Raw genomic sequence first — 21,807 nt, forward strand, 5'->3', positions numbered from 1 at the left:
TAATGAAATGTTTTATACTAAAGATTTACGGTTTTAGATTTAGATTGGAGGTTTCAGGTTCAAATCTACTTGGTAGACATGGACACCTCTTAGATTGAAGGTCACATATTAAACCCAGACATAAATATATTACCTAACTTGATGAATTTAAGTTATCCACAATCATTTTAATCTTTGAAATTTATTCCACGAGTTTTGTACACAACCATTGTAAGATTTGAATTTTGTTACCATTTCATGTCTATTTTTTAAACGTTGGTTAATACATCATATCTTTATGATAGATATTTTGAATATAAAATTCCTTAAAAGAAATTTAAATTCAAATTTGAATTAATACTCATAATCGTAAACTTGGACTTTTATTTATTTTGTAAATAAAATCAAACCAAACAAAACATTGCCAATTTAAAATTTTTGAACTATCAAAGCTCTAAAAAATTTCGAAAATTTAAATTTTCTTTGATTGCCACCTTAACTTCATTTACATATATACCCCCAACAATTATTTATCTTTTTATCCAAAAAAGGGTATTATTGACAATAATAATTTACAATGTTGACAAAATTACAATTTCTACAAATTAAAAAAATCCAGTTTCCCATCCTTTATATTGAGCGAAACTGTCGCCGGGAAACTCACCTCAATACCCGCTCTTCCCCTTCTTAAACCCTCGCCGCCGCCGTAACCGTCACACACACAGAGTAGCCATGAAAGCTTCAATCAAATTTAGAGATGAACAAAAGCCTCTGTTTCGAGCAAAAGTGCCTCTCAATATCCTTGGGTTCCCGTTTCAATCAGGGATTGTAGCCGGTGAATCGAAAGAGCTCTCCTTGAATCTCAGCACTTTCTTTGAATCAGGGCCCTCGTTGAAGGTCGCTTATCGTCCAAATGATTCCCTTAATCCGTTTAGTCTCGTATTCAAAACCGGAATCGGCCATTTCGGATCGCCGATTTCAAGCTCATTGAACATGAGCGCTGAATTCAACTTGATTGGAGGCAGTCAAAACCCTAGTTTTTTTGTTCACTTCAAACCTCAATTCGGCGACTTCACTATCAAAAAAGTTCAATCATCAGTGTTTAAGAAGCAAATTAACGGTGTTAGCGGAGCTGCAGAGGAAGATGCACCGGTGATTGTTGATCTGTTCGAAAACGGCAAGAAATTTTCCAATTCGCCGTTGGAATCTCCAGCCGCCGGTCTAGTGAAGAGCGCCTTATCCGACGTCGAAATGACCGCCACGACGACCGTTCCGCTGAGGAAAAACGCTATGCTGAATTTCCGTTGGGGCGTTTGGCTCCCGGAGGCGGAAGACTCGGCGATGATGCTAATGAAGAAGAACAACAATTCAATGCCTGGGATTTCGTTTCAGAAGCTTCCAGTGTTGATCATAAACAAGATCGGGATCGAGCACAAATCGGGTGCCGATTGCAAGGATTCAAGCAAGGTGGGACCGGCAACCACTGACGCGGCGGAGGCCTTTTTGGGCGTCAAGAAACAGCTGGAGATCATACAAACTGAAAATGTGGGATTAAAGAAAGCCATGGATAACTTGAAGAGTGAATTTTCTGCCGTTAGATTTAACGGCGGAGACGTCAATGCTCGTTTTTGCGGGAAGGCTATGGAGAATGAGATTGTGAATGAAGAATCGAAGAAGAATGGTTTTAAGGGTATCTCTGATAATTAATAAAAGTTGCAGGTTTTGTTTAAATATTCTAGATTTTTTGAAGTATCTTGTGGTTCATAATGAAGGTCATTCATTCATGTGGTATTACTACCTTGATTTTCTTGTGTAGTATTTTTGAGTAAATTTCATGTCGTTTTTTGTTAAATTATATGGTTTTGTGTTAAATAAGGTGTCCTTTTTTGTTATATCATTTTAGTTAATCTAAAAACCGACTTATTTATTAAAAAAACTCAAAAAGTCTTTATAATTGTAAAGTTGTTCGGTTGTTCGGCTTAAGACCATTTTCAATCCATCTTTATTTTTCCCTTAATAAATAGAGTAAATAATGTTTCATTTTCAATCCTACTTCATTTTTTATCCTATTTTCTATCCGAAAAGTATACTTTTAGAATATTCTATTTTTATAACTTATATATATTGTCAAATATAACATGATATTATAAATATTACATATTGTATTTAAATTATAATTTGTAGATAAAATAAACTATAAATGTATAAAATAAAAATGAGAGGGACTAAAATTGACATTTTTATTTCAAATATCAGAGTGTCCCATAAAACGCCTGAGAGAGTGCATGTCGCGCCATCAAGTCTTGCCATTGCCTTTAGGCTCAGAAGTACCTGAAACAATCAACAAATTGTAAGCTAATGCTTAAAAGTTCCCCAGACCATACCACACACAATCCATATAATCACATAATCATATTAGCTATAAAAACCAAATAAACTACATAAATCATGCATACAACATATAAGGATGTCATGGAAACCATCCAATGTCTTATACCTAGTGCCACTGGAACCCCCATGTGGTCTTGACTACCTGTCATGGGAACCCCCACATGCCCTTCCTGCCATGAGAACCCCTACATGGTCTTTACTACCAAGAAATATCATACGAGCTAAACATGCAAATATACTATAATGCCATGGAAACCCTCCAAGGTCTTACACTAATGTCAAGGGAACCCCCACATGGTCTAAGTCTACTGCCATGGGTATAGATTTAATAAAGGAAATTTGCATATTTTAAGGAAAATTGCATATTTTAAGGGAAAATATATATTCTATTAATTTTAAAAATCTGATTGTATGGATGATAATTCTTCTAATTCGGAAATTCTGACGGAATATTTTTATCAACATATAGAAAAATAACAAAAATTATTGAACCATACAAGAATACACATTCTGATGTAATATATATTTTGATTTAATGAACTTTTTGAAGAATAACAAAATTTTGGATACAAGTTAAAAAAAAATCATTACATTCTTAGAAAAGAAAAAAAAATTATATATTATTTTATGAGAATGTTACACTTATTAATAACAAAGAAATACAAATATAAATCATTCTACCAGAATATACTATTATTCTGCCAGAATATATTATTATTCTGCTAGAATAATCCATTATTTTTGGAAGATGGTGGTCCTTGTTCATCTTCATCCCGTAGAATAACTCATTCGATGTCCCCTCTTCCCTCTATATTTTCCTGTCAAAAATCAAAATCAAACACCAATTCCTCCCAATGATTTTTGTTCGAACAATAAAAAAAATAAAAAAAAATGTAGCAGCTAATCAAGTAAAATATAACAGCTAAAGCATAGAATTATTCCAAGTTTCACTATGACCAAAATCACACTCAAATTCTGTTTCTCCTATTGGTCCTTCCATTGTAGCCGTTCTACCTCCTGAACACTCAATAAAAGATTAAACTCAAATAAAATCAACACTCCATTCTAAAATAATATATACAATGATAAAAACTTTTTGTTAGATATGGATGATCAAGAAACATCCATCAATTCACTATAAAACATCAACACCAAATATCCATTCCTTCATCAGTTTGTGTCAAAACAAACAATGAAAAAGGAAATTTCATTGTTCTTCTGTTCCTCTCTATCAATTTATGTTAAAAACAAATCCAAACATCCATCTTTATCCTACATTGATTCATATCCCCAAAAAAAAAACGAGGCTACCACATGCTCATCTGTTTCACTGATATTTCAATGGAGTTATTACTATATCAAGAAAAAAAAAAGAAAAAGAACAGGGGAGCTGCCGTAGCAGCCCCCGTCCACACACCTTTCAACCACTGAGAGAAGACCTACCAAAGTGGGTGTTTCCCCGGAGCAAAACCAGTCGGCGACAACCCCCTGTTTCATCCGAGTTTTCTCACTTCACCATTCTATCTTCTTCCCCAACTAGCTCTGTTTCAGTATTTTCAGCTCTATAACAAAAAGAAAAGGGAAATCTTCACCGGATCTCCAGGAGCAAAACCCTTCAACGAAACCACCAACAAGATTAGTAAATTCATCTGGATCAATCACTTTCAACACTATTGTACAAAGAAGAAGGAAACAACGATATATATAGGAATGGAAAACAAAAAGCCCTAATTTTTAGATTGAAATTGCATGGTGGTTCTTCAATTGAAATGTCGGTTTTTGCTTAGATAAGGGCAGCGTCAGACAAACTCCTTGGGTGCTAAAACAAAATAGCAGAAAAGAATTGAACGGCTAAAAGAAAGAAATGAAATCGAACCTTGGGTTTGATAAGGGAAGAGGAACAGATGAACAAAAGAAACACGAATGAAGTAGACAAACTCCTCCAATGGCTCATCTGTCGAGCGGAGGGAAGAGGAAATCAGAGGCGAATCGGATGGCTCTATGAGGGAATTCCATCGTGGAGAAGAGGGAGAAGGGGTCGTCAAGGTCGTCGATTCTTCTTAGGCCTCATGATTTTGTCATCGACAAACACCGATCGGGAATGACAACAACGGTGGTTGATGATTCGGGGAGCATTTGGCTGATTTAGTCAATGGAAAGGATGAAGAATAATGGAAACAACGACGGGAAGGATCGGAAAAGCACCTCTAGTGCCTAATTTTTTTTTAACAAGGAGAAGGCAAAGGCAGTGGTGGCGATGGGTTGTTTCCTACCGCTTTTTGACTGGTCTGGTAGCAAAACACGCAGGGGAGGGAACTCAAGATTAATTTTGTAGTCCATTCTAATTTTGCAGATCGGGAACGAGATTTAAATTGGAGAGATTAGGTCAATACCATGATTATAGGGATTAATTTTGGAAGTTACTAAACAAATTACTAAATTACCCTTATTTATTTATTTAATTATTTAATTTTTTGTTTAATTTTGATTGATCCACATTTATGTATATAATAACACAATACTTACTTTAAACAAATAAACTTAGTTTTTTTTCTCTCTCTCTCATATATATATATATATATATATATATATATATATATATATATATATATATATATATATATATATATATATATATATATATATATATATGGGTGTCGTCCTTACTCTGCATCATTTCAAAATTATTATTCTTTTGATACAACTATTATTCATCAACTAATTATAAATATAAAGATATGATTAATTAACATTGAGAATATTCTAGTAATTCCTAAAAAAAATTACATAATAAAAGTTACAATTATTCGTCATTATTGTTGTTGGTTTGTTGATTGTTGTATATACGTTCCATCACATCATGATGAAAATGTTATGTATATCACATAATTGAACTTATATTATTCTCCGTTGCTAGAAATCATATTATATAGACAAAACTTCAAAAATGGTCCCTGTGGTTTTCAAAAATATCAAGTTTAGTCCCTAAGTTCAAAAAACCTCACAGATGGTCCCTGTGGTTTCAAAACTTTTAACAAATGGTCCTTTTCGCTAACATCGTTAACATTTAACCGTTAAGTCAGGGGCATTTTTATCATTTCACTACAGAGGGACCATTTATGAGGTTTTTAATTACTTTTCTTTAAAATAAATAAATAAATAATATTAAAAAGGGTCCCACCCCTCTCTCTCTCTCTCTCTCTCTCTCTCTCTCTCTCTCTCCGTTTTCACACCCCAATACTTCCTATTCTTGTCCCTATTTCTGCTTCATTAGACTGCCAAGACCTCTTCCCTCTCATCTTCCTATTCGAGTCCGGAAGCTCGCTAAAGCCCGATTAAGCAAGCGCGCCATCGAGCGTCGGTCGTGGGCGAAGTTTGGCGATGCCGTTCATGAAGAAGTCGGTTCTCGGCTCACCATGGTTTCGAACGAAGAGATCTTGCTTGAACGACCTAGGGCTCCTGGTTTGTCTCTCAACCTCTTAACACTTTCTGGTATCTCATTGATGAATTATGAAATTGGTGTGTTCTTATATTTCCATCGACAATTCCACTGTCAAATTCGTTTCAGTTTCATGAAATCGTATACATTCCTCTTCCTCCGATTGCGATAAATTCATCAGTCGAATATAATTATCGGATTTGGTGTTAAACCTTAAAAAATCGATCTGTATTTGCATTTCGCTTTTCAAAATGGACTAATTCTGTGTTTTTCGTGTTGAAATTTTGATAGGTTCGAAAGGAGAAGAAAAGGCTACCGGAGACGGCTTAGGATAGCTGAGCAAAGGCAGCGTTGTACTCATGGTATGCAGAACTTGTGGCAAAAAAGGCGATCATTGGACATCACAGAACTTGTTGCCATGGTAGTAAAGATTTTTTGGGGATTTTGATTTGGATTTAGATTTAGATTTTGAATTGGATTTGGATTTTGCAACTGTAATTCTTGAATTGAGTTTTTCTTTCCCATTTGAGGAAGAGTGTGAGGTTTGATTTTGATTTGGTTGGATTTTGTTGATGATATTTGTGAGGTGGATGGAAACAGGGTGTTTTGTTTGTTCACTAGTAGATATGACCATACCGGGGAAAGCTTTCCGATGTCGATATTGATAGTTTAATAAATCGGTTGGAAAGTGGGGAATATAAGTCGTGCATTGAAGGTGTTCGACGAATTGCTTGAGAGAACATCTTTGCCCACATTCAGAATCTTGAGACATTGCATCTGATTTTCCAGTGAACGGATCCCTTCAAAGTTTAGTGAGAGAGTGTGTGTGATTGGGTTATTGATGGTCGTCGGTAACTGGAGAGAGAGAGAGAGAGGGAGAGAGAGAGAGAGAGAGACCCTTTTAAATATTATTTATTTATTTATTTTAAAAAAAAAGTAATTAAAAACCTCATAAATGGTCCCTCTGTAGTAAAATGACAAAAATGCCCCTGACTTAACGGTTAAATGTTAACGGTGTTAGCGAAAAGGATCATTTGTTAAAAGTTTTGAAACCACAGGGACCATCTGTGAGGTTTTTTGAACTTAGGGACTAAACTTGATATTTTTGGAAACCACAGGGACCATTTTTGAAGTTTTCTCTATTATATAATATGAATATATGATACCAACATACATTACGTCATCTATTTTTGTTGGTTCACATGTTCGCGATGGATTTTGAATTATGTGCCAATGAATCTTAAGGATTCCAAATTCTCGTTCCACATTTTTCGTTGACGTCTTTTGCAACACTTTGATCATTTTTCGTTTTCAACTTCTGGACATATAGACGAGTTGCCTATTGTAAAATACTCTATTATATAATATTAACAAACTAAAATCCATGTTTGAATTATGTTACATTTACTTCAACACAAGCACTATTGTGCCTTTCCATTGTAGATGTCATCAAATATCTATATTTCACAAAGAACGTTGATGTAACCGGTAACACCAAAAAAATAAATGCCAAAACCATTGATCAATTGATGCCACTGCCACCCCTCACTTCTCTCTACATATGTTAAAAACTTAGATTTTTATTATATAAACATATAGTGCTTAATAGTGCTCTTAGTCTAAGTAAAAAGTTCAAAACTCTAAACTATTTCCAGTTAATGAATGACCACTAAATTAATGGAGCAGCCTACTTGCCGGTGGAATGTATACAATATTTTTACAAAGGAAAAAATGCATGGACAAGACAAAGAGCTTATTTGGCATATAGGTTTCTTCTTCCCAATGTCTCACGGCTAGCTTAGGCTAATTGCTTATTTGGCTTGGTTTCTATTTTTCCATAATGAAATAAGTATAATCTATTAATTAGTTTACATTGGTTTTTAATGTTTTTTTTATTTTAGTTTAAGTTGGTTGTTCAAATCAAAATAAAAAATTAGCTAATTAGTTGTTTTGTTTGTAGGGTTTTTTATCCAAAATATTTTTAAAAGAAAATTGGATGCTGACAATGGTAGTAATGAGAAAAGTAGTGGAGTGTATTCGAAAAATGGATAAACTAAGATGTCAACTTTAAAATATAAAACTTTTGGACTAGTTTGATATATCTAATGCAATCATATTAAAAAAAATTATACTTATTATCATTTATCAAGAAATCCTTATGCTACCCCTAATAACCACTGTCCATGATCACCTCATACATATTGACCTCACCATTTCATTTGGGCAATTCTCCTGCTCCGAATGCATATAGTCATCTATTCAAAGCATTCCATGGAAGCCATGTTTGGTTCCATTCATCGCTTACAATTATTCATTATCATTATATGTAGGTTTCGACAAGTTTTTATGTGAAGCACGATGATACCATCACAAAATTGTAACATCATTCTCATACATCCTTAAATACTCATCTGTTGCTTCGAGAGTGATACCGTAATGCCAAAAACAAATTACAGTTGTACACTTTTGGAACAATGTAAAATTTGGCTATCTCTAGGATACTATCATCTTTTAGTTATAAGAGTAAATTTGAAATGAATGCGAATTTTTCGTAGTATGAAATGTATGTTTGGTTGTATGAAATACGTGTCTATAAATAAGTATTTATATGAGTGAACTTTGAGAAAAAATGATTTTGAGGTGGCCTGATTTACGTGGCACCACACCATATAGAGGTGGTGTTTATGTCGTTGTGAGACCTGTCAACATCATGTAGATGACGTGAAAGATATATCAATGAATCTAAACATCTTATAAAAACTACGAAAGCTAGACCTTTACCTCAAACATCACGAAAATAGCATGAGAAACACTTCATCCTAAACATCTTATAAAAGCTAAAAGATGTGTATGACATATGAGCATATGGATTATTGATGACGATTTGTATGAATATATAATAAAATAATTGTAAAACATAACAATATTTTTATATTTTTATGTGTCTTTTGAAAGAAAAACATAAAAGAGATCAATGAATTTTTGTGGAGATTTTGAATTAAAACAAACTATGAGGGATTCATATTTATTTGGGATTTTTGGGGCGGCAAACTATAAATTGGGGGGAAGATGAAAAAACATCAAGACGATGGCGGCCCCAAATTTCGTTTCGTCAAAATTTTGAAATTTTTAGGGCTCGAATTTGTGTTTCGAACCGTCTTCCCCCTAAATACTCGATTCCTCAAAATTCTTCGGGTTTTCCCTAAAACCTAATCACTTATCAGTTGATTCCACAACCCTATCATAAATTCTAGGGTTTATTTACTTCGATTAATTTGTTCCTTTTTTGATAGTCTTTCAAGAAGATTTACTAATCTGGTATCGGCTTCCTTTCTTCAATCATGGTTCGAAATGTGAAAGCCGAACCGAGTGGTAGCGGCAGTAAGGTGAACGGTGCTAGTCGCAGAAACAGGGGAGAGAGTGATCATAACGAAGGAGATGATCAAAACGAGGGAAATGGATTGGAGCGCAGGGTTCTTCGGTCTCGTTATCTTGCTGTTAAGAATCTAATAAGCGGTAATCCCCGTTCATTTTGTTACGGGTTTTTATTGCTGTCTACACCATCGTTTTTGCATGTTGTTTTATAGAACCTTATGAGATTCAAGTCAATCCTGGAGGTTTTCATTTGCTTTCGTATTTTTTTTTGTTGCAGCCAAGAGAGATGATATAACGAAGGCAGATTCGGATAAATTCAGGTTCATTTTTGATGAAGTCGAATGCCTGCATCAACTGGGTATTTTATGCCACCATATTACTTCGTTGATGTGTTTAAACATATACAATTAACTGTTAACCAGACATGTATTTTGAACAAGAATCTAGAACATTTGGATTCTTCATATCTACATAATCAGTTTCTTGTGTTTCTGATAGACCACGTCTTCTGTTTTGTTCCGTTTCCAGTTCAGAAGCCCAGGGAGCAAGTTGCTGATGCAGAAGCGTTATTGGACATCACTAATACACTCATGAGTTCTGTTAAAGCACAAAGTAACGAAGGAGTGACTCCATCTGACTTTGTATCTTGTATACTAAAGAACTTTGGTAGAATTGGTAGTGGAAGCGATGGTGCTGATGAAATTAGGAACTCTGTTAGGTGGAAAGACATTGGTATTGCAGTGTCTCATGTTTTTCTCAAGGCTGATGGATGCTGCACAATGTAAGCACCAATCTCTCTCTCTCTCTCTCTCTCTCTCTCTAACACACACACACACACTTGATCTCTAAAGTTATGTTTGTGTATTGCAGGCTTGGGCCAATGAACTGTGAAATCAAGCAACGAAAGGTTGTAGAGCAAAGAAAGCGTGCAAGATTAACTGAAAAAGCTCGCCCTGAAGAGGTAATTATGCTTACAGTTTGAGACTTAATTTACATTTATGCATATCATATAAACACGTGTACTTTCTATTGGATTTTTGTAGCTTGCTTCAAGTGTTACAGAAGAGAAAACAGACACTGATAAGAACATGTCAACCATGTTTGATGTGTTGAGAAGGAACAGAACTGTAAAGCTTGAAACTTTAGTCGTGAACAGAACATCATTTGCTCAAACCGTTGAAAATCTTTTTGCCTTGTCCTTTCTTGTTAAAGATGGTCGTGCAGAAATAAAAGTCAACGATAAAGGAGACCATTTAGTTTGTAAGTTTTCAACAAATAATATTTCTTCAAAAACCTTCTTCTATCGTTTCATAAATCACTTATTTATATTGTTTCTTATAGCACCAAGGAATGCTCCAGCTGCTAATGCAGTTGCTTCTAAGGAGGTTTCCTACACTCATTTCCTCTTCAGATTTGATTTCAAAGATTGGAAGGTAACTCCATAAAAATATTAGTTAACCCTTTACCTTTATCTGTATCTTTTATTGATGGTTGTGCTGGATTGACAGTTAATGTTGGATGCGGTTGAGGCTGGAGAAGAACTGATGCCACATAGGATTCCAGTTGACACGTCACCTAATTCTTCCCAAAAAGTAAATGAAAATGAAAATGAAAATGAAGGTGTTTTACCAACAACTCCGATTAGGAAATTTTCAAGGAATCGTGGTCTGGTGATACAAGAGGACACAGTTGTTGAAGACTCACCGGAAAGTGGTGATTCAGGGTCAAGAGGTGGTGGTGGTGGTGCTATTCGTAAAGGGAAGAGGAAGGTTAGGTAAACTGTAAAGTAATATATCTATAGACACGTGGCATTAAGCCACTGATTCTGACTAGATTCTTAATACTATATATCTTGTGGCACTATATGTTTAAAATGTGTTTTAGCTGTTTCTGAATTTATATTCAACATCTTGTTGGTCTTTACTTGTTATGTATATCTTTGGGCTTGAGCTATTCAGTACATTTTATTTCTTGTTTGCAGAGATTTGTTTGTTGTAACCAAAAGTCTGAATGATTAAAAGAGTGTTAGATGTATTTAATTAAACAGCTTGATAAATTAATAAATTTGTCTATGCTCCCCACCCTGGTGGTTGGCTTGTTCTATATCAAATCAATAAGCCACACGTTAAACCTCTAAATTTGACTCCTACCTATTTAACTGAACTTGAGCTTATCATTTGGTCACACACTTGCACTTTACCTCCTATCAGACCTCCCTCATCATTGAGTAGGGATACAGTCATATCCACTTTGTAGCAGGAATGTAGTTATTTTTCATGAAAATAAAGGTCTCTTAGACTCCAGTAGTCGATCCAAAAACGATAATTAACAGGGCCCCTCATATATAAAAGACAAAATTGCAAAAATGGTCCCTATGGTTTGTCAAATTTTTTGGATAAGGTCCGCAAAAAAAAGTTTATTAGCAAAAAGAGTTCCTATTTGATGGTTTTGTTGTGGTTTTGGTCCCTACCACGTTAAGTTTAACAGCTTGACTGTTAAGTTTTGGCAAATGATGGATTTACCTTAGGGACGATTTCTGTAGTTTTATCTTTTTATCAAACTATAATGACCAATTATGCAAATTTTCTTTTTCACTTTTATTGAATTATTGTACAGTATTTGAATTCTTTTTTAACTTCTTTATTATTGTATAACTTTTTATTGGATTATTATGTATTAATAATTATTATTTTTAATATATATATATATATATATATATATATATATATTAATTTATTTGATTATTAATTTTTTTAATTATTTTTTTAATAATTAAATAATGAGTTATCAAAATCTTTTTTAATAACTAATCCATCAATTTAAATATAAAATGTTAATTTATAGATATAAACTATAAATATATATAAATTAAATAGCTTATTCCGTTTTTTCGGTTTAACCTAAATAATAAATATTTAACAAAAACCAAACCAAATAAAGTATCCTTGTTAGGTTAACTAAATCGAATTAACCAAATAACCGAATAACCCGAACCAAATAAACCAAACATCATTTGGTTCAGTTCGGTTATTCGATTTTGGATTTTTATCACACCCCTGCCTGTATGTAGTAGATATGGTGGTTTGAAAACCATCAATTTAACATTTTTGCCATTGATAGCGGTATCGGTAATGAATGGTCGCTGGAGGCCGTATGTTTTCTAGGGTTTGTTGCACATTGTGTGGGTAGTCGAACAATGTAGTTTTCGTCGAGAACGGCCGACTATAGGCGATGATCGACGATTTCCAACGAGATGATACGACGACGCAAGGTGGTAGAAGGCAACGGATGAAGGAGCTGACTAGAGGTGTTTGGTTCGAACCTCCTGGTGGTTGTAGCAAAATATGGGCGGCTTAGTGGTTGATATAGAGGATTCCGACGGATTGTGATGAGGTTGTCCTAGGTGGTTATTAGCGGAATTAGGTGTAACAAGTTGGTGGGGTTTCCGTCGAACAACCAATGAAGGTGATTGGCGGTTGTCCCGCCGATTTTCGACGATGGGACGGGACACTTTTGCGTATTCTGATGACTTTGTGGTGGAAACAATAAAACTAAAAAGAATTAATATTATACATTATAAATTATTAATCCAATAAATGATATTTATTATATATAAAAATAATAAATTAAAAATGATAATCCAACAAATATAATTAAGTTAATAAAAAATAATAAAAATTCATAATACAATAGTAATATTTATTAATAGAAAAATATTATCTGTTAAAAAAATATTTATTAATATATAATAATCCAATAAACAAGAAATTAAAAAATAATTAATTAAAAAAATTCATAATATAATAAAGTAATATTTATTAAGATATAAATATAATATAATAAAATTAATATTTATTAATATATAATAATCCAATGAAAAAAATTAATCCAATAAAGAATAAATTCAAACAAAAGTTAATTAAAAAAATTAATAATATAATGAAATAATATTTATTAATATATAAATATAATATATTAAAAATAATATTTTTTAATGAGAAATTAAATATCTTCCTACCATTTGTTCCTACTTTTCCTCCTACTATATCAAATGTTGACAAGTGGATTAAATGATTATTAATTTCATTAAATGTCTAATTAAATGTGACACATGTTAACATTTAATATGGTAGAAGGAAAAGTAGGAACAAATGGTAGGAGGATATTTAATTTCTCCTTTTTAATATATAATAATCCAATAAGAAAGAAATTAAAAAGAAAATTAATTGAAAAAATTAATATATAATAATTCAATAAAATGAAAAAGAAAAACTACAGAAATGGTCCTTGTAGTTTGGTAAAAAGATAAAACTGCATAAATGGTCCTTAGGGGTAAATCCGTTATTTTAAAAAATTTAACAATTATACTTAACGAGGTAGGGACCAAAACCACAACAAAACCATCAAATAAGGACATTTTTTTACTAATAAACTTTGTTTTGGATTTTACCCACAGAAATTGACAAACAACAGGGACCATTTTTGCAATTTTGTCTATATAAAATAATAAAGAAAAATAAAACAATTAAAAAATTTTCTGAATATTTGAGATTTTTTGGCCTTTATTTAACAAAAAATGGTACAAAACAGAGGATTTTTAGCGAAAGAAGGTGTCGAAAGGGATTATTCCAGCAAAATAGGAATATTTGGAGGGTATTTTTATAAATTATGGGGTGGAACCCATCTCCTAGTAGGGTCCATGCACCTTGCTAGAAGTAGGAATGTCGAAAAGTCCCGTGAGACCTCGAACCTGTAGGGCCATAATCCTATATACGAGATATTTGTTGAAAAATTCGGGGGCGGGGGAAATGTTAATCCCTGTTTTAATTTTATTTTGGGGGCGGGGACGGGGGTAGGCAGTCTCGTCCCTAAACCCATGGGGGCCCTATATATATATATATATATATATATATATATATATATATATATATATATATATATATATATATATATATTATAATAATACTAATAATAATAATAATAATAATAACAACGATTTTGAGTTTCCAAACGTCAACAAAAAAAATCATGTTTTTAAGTTGTTAGTATAATGGTTTTGAGATGTGATAATAATTTTGTTTTTAACATGTAAAATTATTTTGTAAATAACTATTTTTATCAAAAAAAAAAAAAGTTTTTTAAGCAAAAAAAAAGAAAGCTTCTTTTAGCCCAATAAAAAATATTCCAAAATCAATAGAAGCCGGGAAAACAGGAGGTAATCCATGAATTCAAGGGCAGGGTGGAGGAAGGGGGAAATTTTGGTGGTGGGACCGGGGGTGCAATCCACGTCTGGTTTACACCCGTTGACATCCCTAACTAGAAGATGACTTCCACCCTATAATTTACAAAATTACCCTCCAATCAAAAGCAAACCCGAGGAATCGTTTATGTGTGCTAGACTGTCATTCTGTTTTTACTTTTTACTGTTTATCCTTTATTGAAAAAGAACCACTAAGAAAACAAGCTCAATTGTGCTTCCAAGTTAACAGATGCAAAGGTTTTAAGGGAGAAACCATTGACAAGTTCCAAAACTCGTAGCAAAGGATTTACGAAAGGACTGTCCGATTCCGAACAACTTCCATTCCAGCAAACAATATAAGATTGTAGATTTCATATATTTGGATTTCGGATTAAATATTTTATAATTTATTTTATGTAGAATGTGTCCGTTTTTGTATTTTCTAGGACATTATGATTGTATTTGGAAGTTATTAAATGCTAATAATATTTTGTTGGGTGTTTTATGTAGAGTATTAGTTTTACAATTTAATATAGACTAAACTGCATAAATGGTTTCTGTGCTATGTCGAAAATTGACACTTTGGTCCAAAAAAGTTTGGACTTGCACCAGAAGTCCAAAGTTTTTATTTTGTTGCTTGTTTGGTCGAACCTCTTCTGATTTTTTTCAAAATGACATATTTACCCCTGTTAATATGATTTCTCTTTTTCCTTATTTGTTTTTTCTGAAATTGAATTTCAAGTTTAAAAAACAAGAAAATAAAAATAAAAATCTCTCTCTCTCTCCTATTTATTTATATTACAATAACTAAAAAAGAAAATCAACCCCACCTGCACTTTCCCTTCTCATACCCCTCTCTCTCTCTCTCTCTCTCTCTCTCTCTCTCTCTCTCTCTCTCTCTCTCTCTCTCTCTCTCTCTCTCTCTTCTGAACTTTCACAAAAAGAAAGGGAATGGCTAAATAAACACTCCTAAATACTAAAAAAACAACCTAGATTAAAAAAACACCCTTTAATAATTAAAAAAGTTACTTTTTTATTATGATTAGTCAAATGTAATTATTAGCTAATAAATAAATAGTAATTACTTTTTACTTTTAATTAATATCTATTAGTTAATATTTTTTTGTTTTTGTTTTTAATAAATATAATTTTATTAAAAAAACCTAATCTCTAAAACATATTTTTTAACTTTTAATGAATATCCATTAATTAATATATATTTTTTGTTTTTGTTTTTAATAAATATAATTTTATTAAAAAAACGCAATCTTCTAAAACATACTTTTTAACTTTTAACCTTTTAATTAATATCTATTTATTAATATATATATATATATATATATATATATATATATATATATATATATATTGTTTTTGTTTTTAATAAATATAATTTTATTAAAAAAAGGTAATCTTCTAAAACGTTATTTTTATATATAAAAAAACAATAAAAATATGTTTAAAGGTATAAATAAAATTTAAAGGTATAAGGTATTTATATATTGAAAATATATATTTGAAAGAGTAAGTATACTTTTAAATACGGATACAAATACCATCAAATACGAGATATATGCATTTTTGAGTGAATTTATACGTTATAAAATATGTTTATTTGTGTGTGTATATATAATAATAATAATAATAATAATAATAATAATAATAATAATAGAAATAATATAATTAATAATAATAATAACTATATTATTATTAATAATAGATTTAGTAGTATAATACTTTACATAGAATATTTCAGCTCATAAAGCCAAAAAGTTTTTTAGCCTGTTGGTAATTTCGCAGCCCTGCTTTATAGTAGGGAAGGGTTCGAAACTTGTCGACTACATATTTTTCAGACTTTTCGGTTTTTTTCGTTAAGGAATAAATAAATAATTGTTTGTATTTTAAATTCACAGATTACGATGCTCACAAAGGTTTCAGTCTTTTTACTTTTAAATTCACAGATTACGATGCTCACAAAGGTTACAGTTTTTTTACACATTTTCCCAGATTTAAGGTGTGTTTTTAGTAGTAAATGGTTGACTTAAAAAATAGGGTGTTTATAGGTTGTGTATTTAGTAGCTACCAAAAGAAACTAACGCCACCTCCATCATTGACTTTCAGCGATTCGAGGTTCCGACCACCACAAATTTATTGTCGGTCGGAACAACACCACCTATCTATTTCTTTATCTTTCTCAGCAGAATCGTAACTCAATCAAGATGGTAATCCAAAGAATAGATGGCGCGGTCGGTGAAAGAATAGAGATACAGAAGGAGGAGATGATGTACTAAAAAAGACGAAGGGCGGCGAAGATGTGAAAACCCATATCAACGTCGAAGGTGGCTTCAACCTTCAGTAGGCCCGATTTGAAAACCTAGATAAACGTCGTCGTCTTCACACCTCGACGGAGGCTTTGTCTGGAAACTCGAGCCACAAACGCCGCCTGCGTTTCTCTCTTCTTCTTCGGTGAGTATCGTCTATCTCAAATCCTTCTTCTTCGAAGAAAACCCTCTGTCGCCGTCGTCCTTCTTCGTTGAAAACCCTAATCCATATGAGATAAGGTGGCGGTGCTAGGGTTTCAGAAGTTGGTGATGGTTTCTGTCAAAAATAGGGGTTAAGGAGATGGTTTTCGATGGAGAAGACGAAGTGGTGGAATCAATTATGGTTTGTTGTAGGTAATGTTGGCTTTCAGATTTATCGGAGGTTGGCGGTGGCGGAGACGATAGGGGCTGATGGCAGTGGTGGGTAACAGCGACGACGACGGTGGAGTCGATGATCAAGGGTACTTGGCGACCATGAAGAACAAACGAAGAGGGAAAGAAAAATTGTGTGTGTGTGTGTGTGTGAGATAGAGAGATTTATTTTTATTTTTATTTTCTTGTTTTTTTAAATTTGAAATTAAAAAAAAAACAAATAAGAAAGAAGAGAAATCATATTAACAGGGGCAAATATGTCATTTTGAAAAAAATCAAAACAGGTTGGACCAAACAAGCAGCAAAATGAAAACTTTGGACTTGTGGTGCAAGTCCAAACTTTTTTGAATAAAAGTGACAATTTTCGACATACCACAGGGACCATTTGTGCAGTTTAGTCTTTAATATACAATAGCTAAAAAGAAAATATGTTTAGGTAGCAAATTTTATATGCTTTGCACCTGTCTCATATTAAAAAAAGTAAGTATCAATTATTATTAATCCTTCTTAATAAATGAAGATTTTTTTGCTACATTTCAATCTCTCATGAGTTTTGACACTTATCATTTTGTGGTATTTTTGAAATAAATACTATCCACTTGTCAATTTTTGATTTGTTTCAATTTTTAAAATTAAAGTCATATACTTATATATGTAAAGTATTAAATATCATATATATCATATTAAATTGCAATAAATATATTTCTTCCCTTTTTTATTTTAAAAGTTGTACATTAAAAAATATTTTATATTTACACTTTAATTTAATGATTAATTTTTTTCTAAATCAACCCGTGTAATACACGGGTCTCATACCTAGTAAGTAAATAAACGATTAGTAAAAATTAAGTGTTTTCATGTGGTTCAACATAAATATCTACACTGAACCATATTAATATTTTGGAAATTGGTTAATTGAATATTTTAATATTATGATTCTTCAAATTCCAAGTAAGAGTTATTTAACATTAAACTAGGTTGAGGAACCGCAGGGTGTGGATTTGTTCGTAGTTTTTGTCATCTTTCACTAGCTCAACAATGCAACTTACCATTAGATTACATTTCATTAATAACTTATTCACTAACAAAAATGACAAATCCAAACCCTTGAGATCGGTCGGTGAAACTAAACTGTTGGTGATTTTAGTGTCACAATGTCATTTTAAGTAACTGGAACTAACATGTGAGCTAAGGGACTTCATGATTTGTACTCTAATATATGTACGGGGTTGTGCGGAGTGCACACATGTATAAGATCGAGTCAGAAACCGGTTCGACGACTAGTCGAGGGTAGCGTCCCCGGGTCCGGGGTTTCCAAAGGGGCAGTGCCCCTTTGGCGGGGTCTAGGGGCAGCGCCCCTTGTGGGGTCCAAGGGGCAGAGCCCCTGGCTGGGGTCCCGCTGCAACTATGGTGATTGTCATTCATAAGATCGTCAAGATTCTTCAACTTCTCCTATTCAATGCAAAAACAATTCCAATATTACCCATATTCCGGACTTTAAAAAGATATCAACAAAGTTTATTTATAAAAAAATATAACATCGTAGAAAATAATCAGACTCACTCAGAATTTGATGACACCGCATCCTTGAAAGCATATACACGTTTCGGTGCCGAGTACACATGGAAGGCGCTGGTAACACAAATTTACAAAAAAAAAACACTAACTATATAGTGGTACAAAAAATAACTACAAATGAAAGTTTTTTAAATTAAAAAAACGTAACCGATGGAATACATGAGAAAGTAGGTTGGTATTTTGTGAGGTTACCTAGAATAACTTGTAATGCGTGGCAGCTTTTATCACATCCAGTGAATAGGCGGAGTCAAGAATTATGGAATCCAAGCTTTTACCGGTGATTATCTCAATTTCATTAGCTGTATAAGGCTCTTCTTTCAGATATTCCCGTCATAGTAAAAAAAGGGTAAAATGTAAAAAACAGCAACATACTTTATTTTTAACCAAAGATAGCAACCAAGTTATATGTTTTTTACCGTTTAAAGCAAAACGTCAAATATAAATATATTATAGGAGTTAGATGATGATGTGGTGACACTCATGCCATGCCATCATTTTTGGTAGCCGAATGAATACCTTAACAACAAGGGTAGGGTTGGAAGACCCTTGAGCCCCAGCAAAGGATACACATAAAGCTTCTACATCACAAAGGGTTTTCACTTTTTAAATTGCCTCTTCAGGTTCCATTCCAAATTTTATGCCCAATAAAATCTGCAATAAATAAATAAATAAATAAAGAGTTTCCAAAAATAGAATGATTAATAGGAAAATAGGTGGAAAGTGAAAAGCAAAATTAGAATGTAAGAGAGGTAAATATAGAATATTAGTCGGCTACTTGCCACGTAGGCCCCATTTGTTATGGAGGAATTAGGGACATACGACGATGAAATTGGAAAAGGAATAGAATGATTCATTCTACTGGAATGAAGAAAAGAAACTATTTGTTTTGTTGAACGGAATGTATTGTGTCATTCCATTCCATCAAACCAAACAAACCATTGAAGCAACACAAAAATAATGAAAAAAAAGACTTTTCTTTAATCTTACAGAAGCTAAACAACATTCAACAACACAATTATTGTAGTTTGTTGCAACAATTACTACTTTCTGTGATTCACCCAATGAATGAGCAATTAGAAAAGTTCTGCCAGCTGGCAGTTGCACATCAATTGTACAAACAGGGTTGAAATCTATCAGGTCAGCGAATCCCGTTTTTTCCATTATGGATATTACCTAGTTTAATAAAAAAAAATACAAATTATAACATTGTACTTTCAAGTTACTTCCTATGCGTTCATTATACCATTCCACTTTCATTTATTATAAAGGAAAGTATGATGTTATTTTTTTGCATTTAACCACAAAATGTAATTACTCGAAAAGTTCATTGGTTTATGGGAAATATTATATGTATATACCTGATCCATTCCACCAGATTGTGTCCCAAAGTGTCTTTAACACTCACAAGTAACTTGAGCAACTTCTTTCTGTAATAGAGTAAACAAAGAACAATATTATCAGCAAAACATATCATACATAATTTGTATGGAAGTTATAACATAAAACTGTTTTAAGTTGCATAAAACCATTTGACATTACTGAAAACAACAAACATAAAATAGTGCAAAAACTATTTTTAATGTATTCACCATTATGTTAATGAAGCATAGCATGAATCAATATAAACCGACTCAAAATAGTGCAAAAGTAACCTTATATTTTTAATATCTTCAACATTGTGGGAAAAAGGTAAATACCCTCCTTATCCTTATTATTAGAAAAAAAATAATAAAAACTATAGAAACATATGATTAGAATACCTTGGGAAGATTGACATTGATGGGAGCCAATATTGCAATAATACAAGAGCAAACAAAAGTTGTAGAGCTTGATAGCCATCCAGGAAATAATTAAAAAGAAAAACAAAAAGAAAATTCATATAGTGGTTAAAAGTCTGAAGAATTTAAATAGAAATTCATATATTGAAAGAGCAAAGTTACCTTTAAGAAACCAAGGTGCAGGGAAGTGGTAGAAAGAGAGCAAGAAGGCCGATTAAAACGTCCGTCTACATTCCGGATTTCTTTGGCTCCTTTGGTGCTTCAAAGTCATCTATGGAGTTTGTAGGTGTGGCTGATGGCGGTGATGGAGTCAGAAACGGAAAATTCGATCCGGGTGTCTGGAAGCTGACATCGATACGGTGGGAAACCATCTGCGGTCAAAGTTGGGAATCGACTACGCATCTGAAATAGAAGATACAGACTGACTTGAGCGGCGATGATCTGAACGCCTCTCCAGAGAGAATACTCCAAGTAAATGCTTACGGAGATGATGGTCAGATGGTGAACCCTACCAGACGTAGGCGACGGTGGAGGTGGGAGAGGATGATGTTGGGTGTGGGGCTTCTTCGTTCTTCGGCATGATGAGCAGCTCTCCGCCTACGTCGGCGCCGATGGCCACTGTCACAACAATTGCTCCATGTCGGGTAAATAATGAAGGTATTGACTGAGTAAAGCGGGTGGTGGATTTTTAATCAATGCAGAATGCCAGACTGAGAAAGGATCGAGAGGAGAAGAAAAATCAAGATGAAGCTGTAAACCAAATGAAGGGGGTGTTTGGAGGCTTATTATTTATTGCTTAATCCCACCGCTAAATGTAAGTGTTTGGATAAGAGTCTTTAAAAATCAGCTTATTGCGGTAGGAATAAGCCAAATAAGTTGATTTTAATAAGGGGGTGTTTGGATAAAAAGTTTTTAGCTTATTAGCTTATTGCTTATTTGCTTATTGCGGTGGGAATAAACATTTTTTTAAAATGTGTTTGGATTAGCTTATTGCGGTGGGAATAAACAATAAACAATAAGCATTTTAAGTGTTTGGCTAACAAAACAGCTTATATAAGTAAAATGACCAATAAGCAATAAACATTCCCCCATTGCTTATTAAAATCAGCTTATTTGACTTATTCCTACCACAATAAGCTGATTTTTAAAGACTCTTATCCAAACACTTAAATTTGCTTATTGCGGTGGGATTAAGCAATAAACAATAAGCAACCTATTTTTTCCCTATCCAAACACCCCCTAAGCAAGGGGGGATGCTTATTGCTTATTGCTTATTGTTTATTGGTCATTTTACTCATATAAGCTGTTTTGTTTGCCAAACACTTAAAATGTTTA

At 33.0% G+C, this 21,807-nt stretch overlaps 2 protein-coding genes and 1 long non-coding RNA gene across 6 annotated transcripts; 2 read left to right on the top strand and 1 right to left on the bottom strand.

Moving 5' to 3' along the window:
• The first annotated feature begins 605 nt into the window (after positions 1-605).
• LOC145055124 (uncharacterized) lies at positions 606-1,831 on the top strand. The gene has a single exon (XM_079003415.1). It carries the CDS (start codon positions 712-714, stop codon positions 1,684-1,686), a length of 975 nt encoding a protein of 324 aa, XP_078859541.1. The 5' UTR covers positions 606-711; the 3' UTR covers positions 1,687-1,831.
• Positions 1,832-8,874: 7,043 nt separating this feature from the next.
• LOC145055125 (Nse4, component of Smc5/6 DNA repair complex) lies at positions 8,875-11,166 on the top strand. Its single transcript, XM_079003416.1, has 7 exons — positions 8,875-9,325; positions 9,462-9,542; positions 9,713-9,965; positions 10,055-10,145; positions 10,228-10,444; positions 10,526-10,617; positions 10,693-11,166. The coding sequence occupies exons 1-7, from the start codon at positions 9,151-9,153 to the stop codon at positions 10,960-10,962; spliced, it is 1,179 nt and encodes a 392-aa protein (XP_078859542.1). The 5' UTR covers positions 8,875-9,150; the 3' UTR covers positions 10,963-11,166.
• Positions 11,167-18,144: 6,978 nt separating this feature from the next.
• LOC145055126 (uncharacterized) lies at positions 18,145-21,240 on the bottom strand. 4 transcript variants are annotated; one of them, XR_013685085.1, is made up of 7 exons: positions 20,985-21,240; positions 20,455-20,874; positions 20,053-20,121; positions 19,211-19,345; positions 18,887-18,993; positions 18,680-18,748; positions 18,145-18,568 (listed from the first exon to the last, which is right to left on the bottom strand). It is a non-coding gene; the product is annotated as an uncharacterized LOC145055126 (long non-coding RNA). The 4 variants fall into 4 exon arrangements; XR_013685084.1 differs by having other exon boundaries at positions 20,956-21,240; XR_013685086.1 differs by having other exon boundaries at positions 20,455-20,521; positions 20,635-21,238.
• Positions 21,241-21,807: the final 567 nt, after the last annotated feature.

The sequence above is a fragment of the Lactuca serriola genome, chromosome 5 (assembly GCF_051521515.1).
Source record: "Lactuca serriola cultivar US96UC23 chromosome 5, Lser_US96UC23_V15, whole genome shotgun sequence".
NCBI classification, from domain to species: Eukaryota; Viridiplantae; Streptophyta; class Magnoliopsida; order Asterales; family Asteraceae; genus Lactuca; species Lactuca serriola.

Excerpts from the sequence above, each read along its gene's own strand:
- LOC145055125 (XM_079003416.1), top strand. The coding sequence starts at position 9,151 with ATGGTTCGAAATGTGAAAGCCGAACCGAGTGGTAGCGGCAGTAAGGTG. Across the intron at positions 9,326-9,461 it reads TGTTAAGAATCTAATAAGCG|CCAAGAGAGATGATATAACG; the intron begins GTAATCCCCGTT and ends TTTTTGTTGCAG. Across the intron at positions 9,543-9,712 it reads CGAATGCCTGCATCAACTGG|TTCAGAAGCCCAGGGAGCAA; the intron begins GTATTTTATGCC and ends TTCCGTTTCCAG.
- LOC145055124 (XM_079003415.1), top strand. The coding sequence starts at position 712 with ATGAAAGCTTCAATCAAATTTAGAGATGAACAAAAGCCTCTGTTTCGA.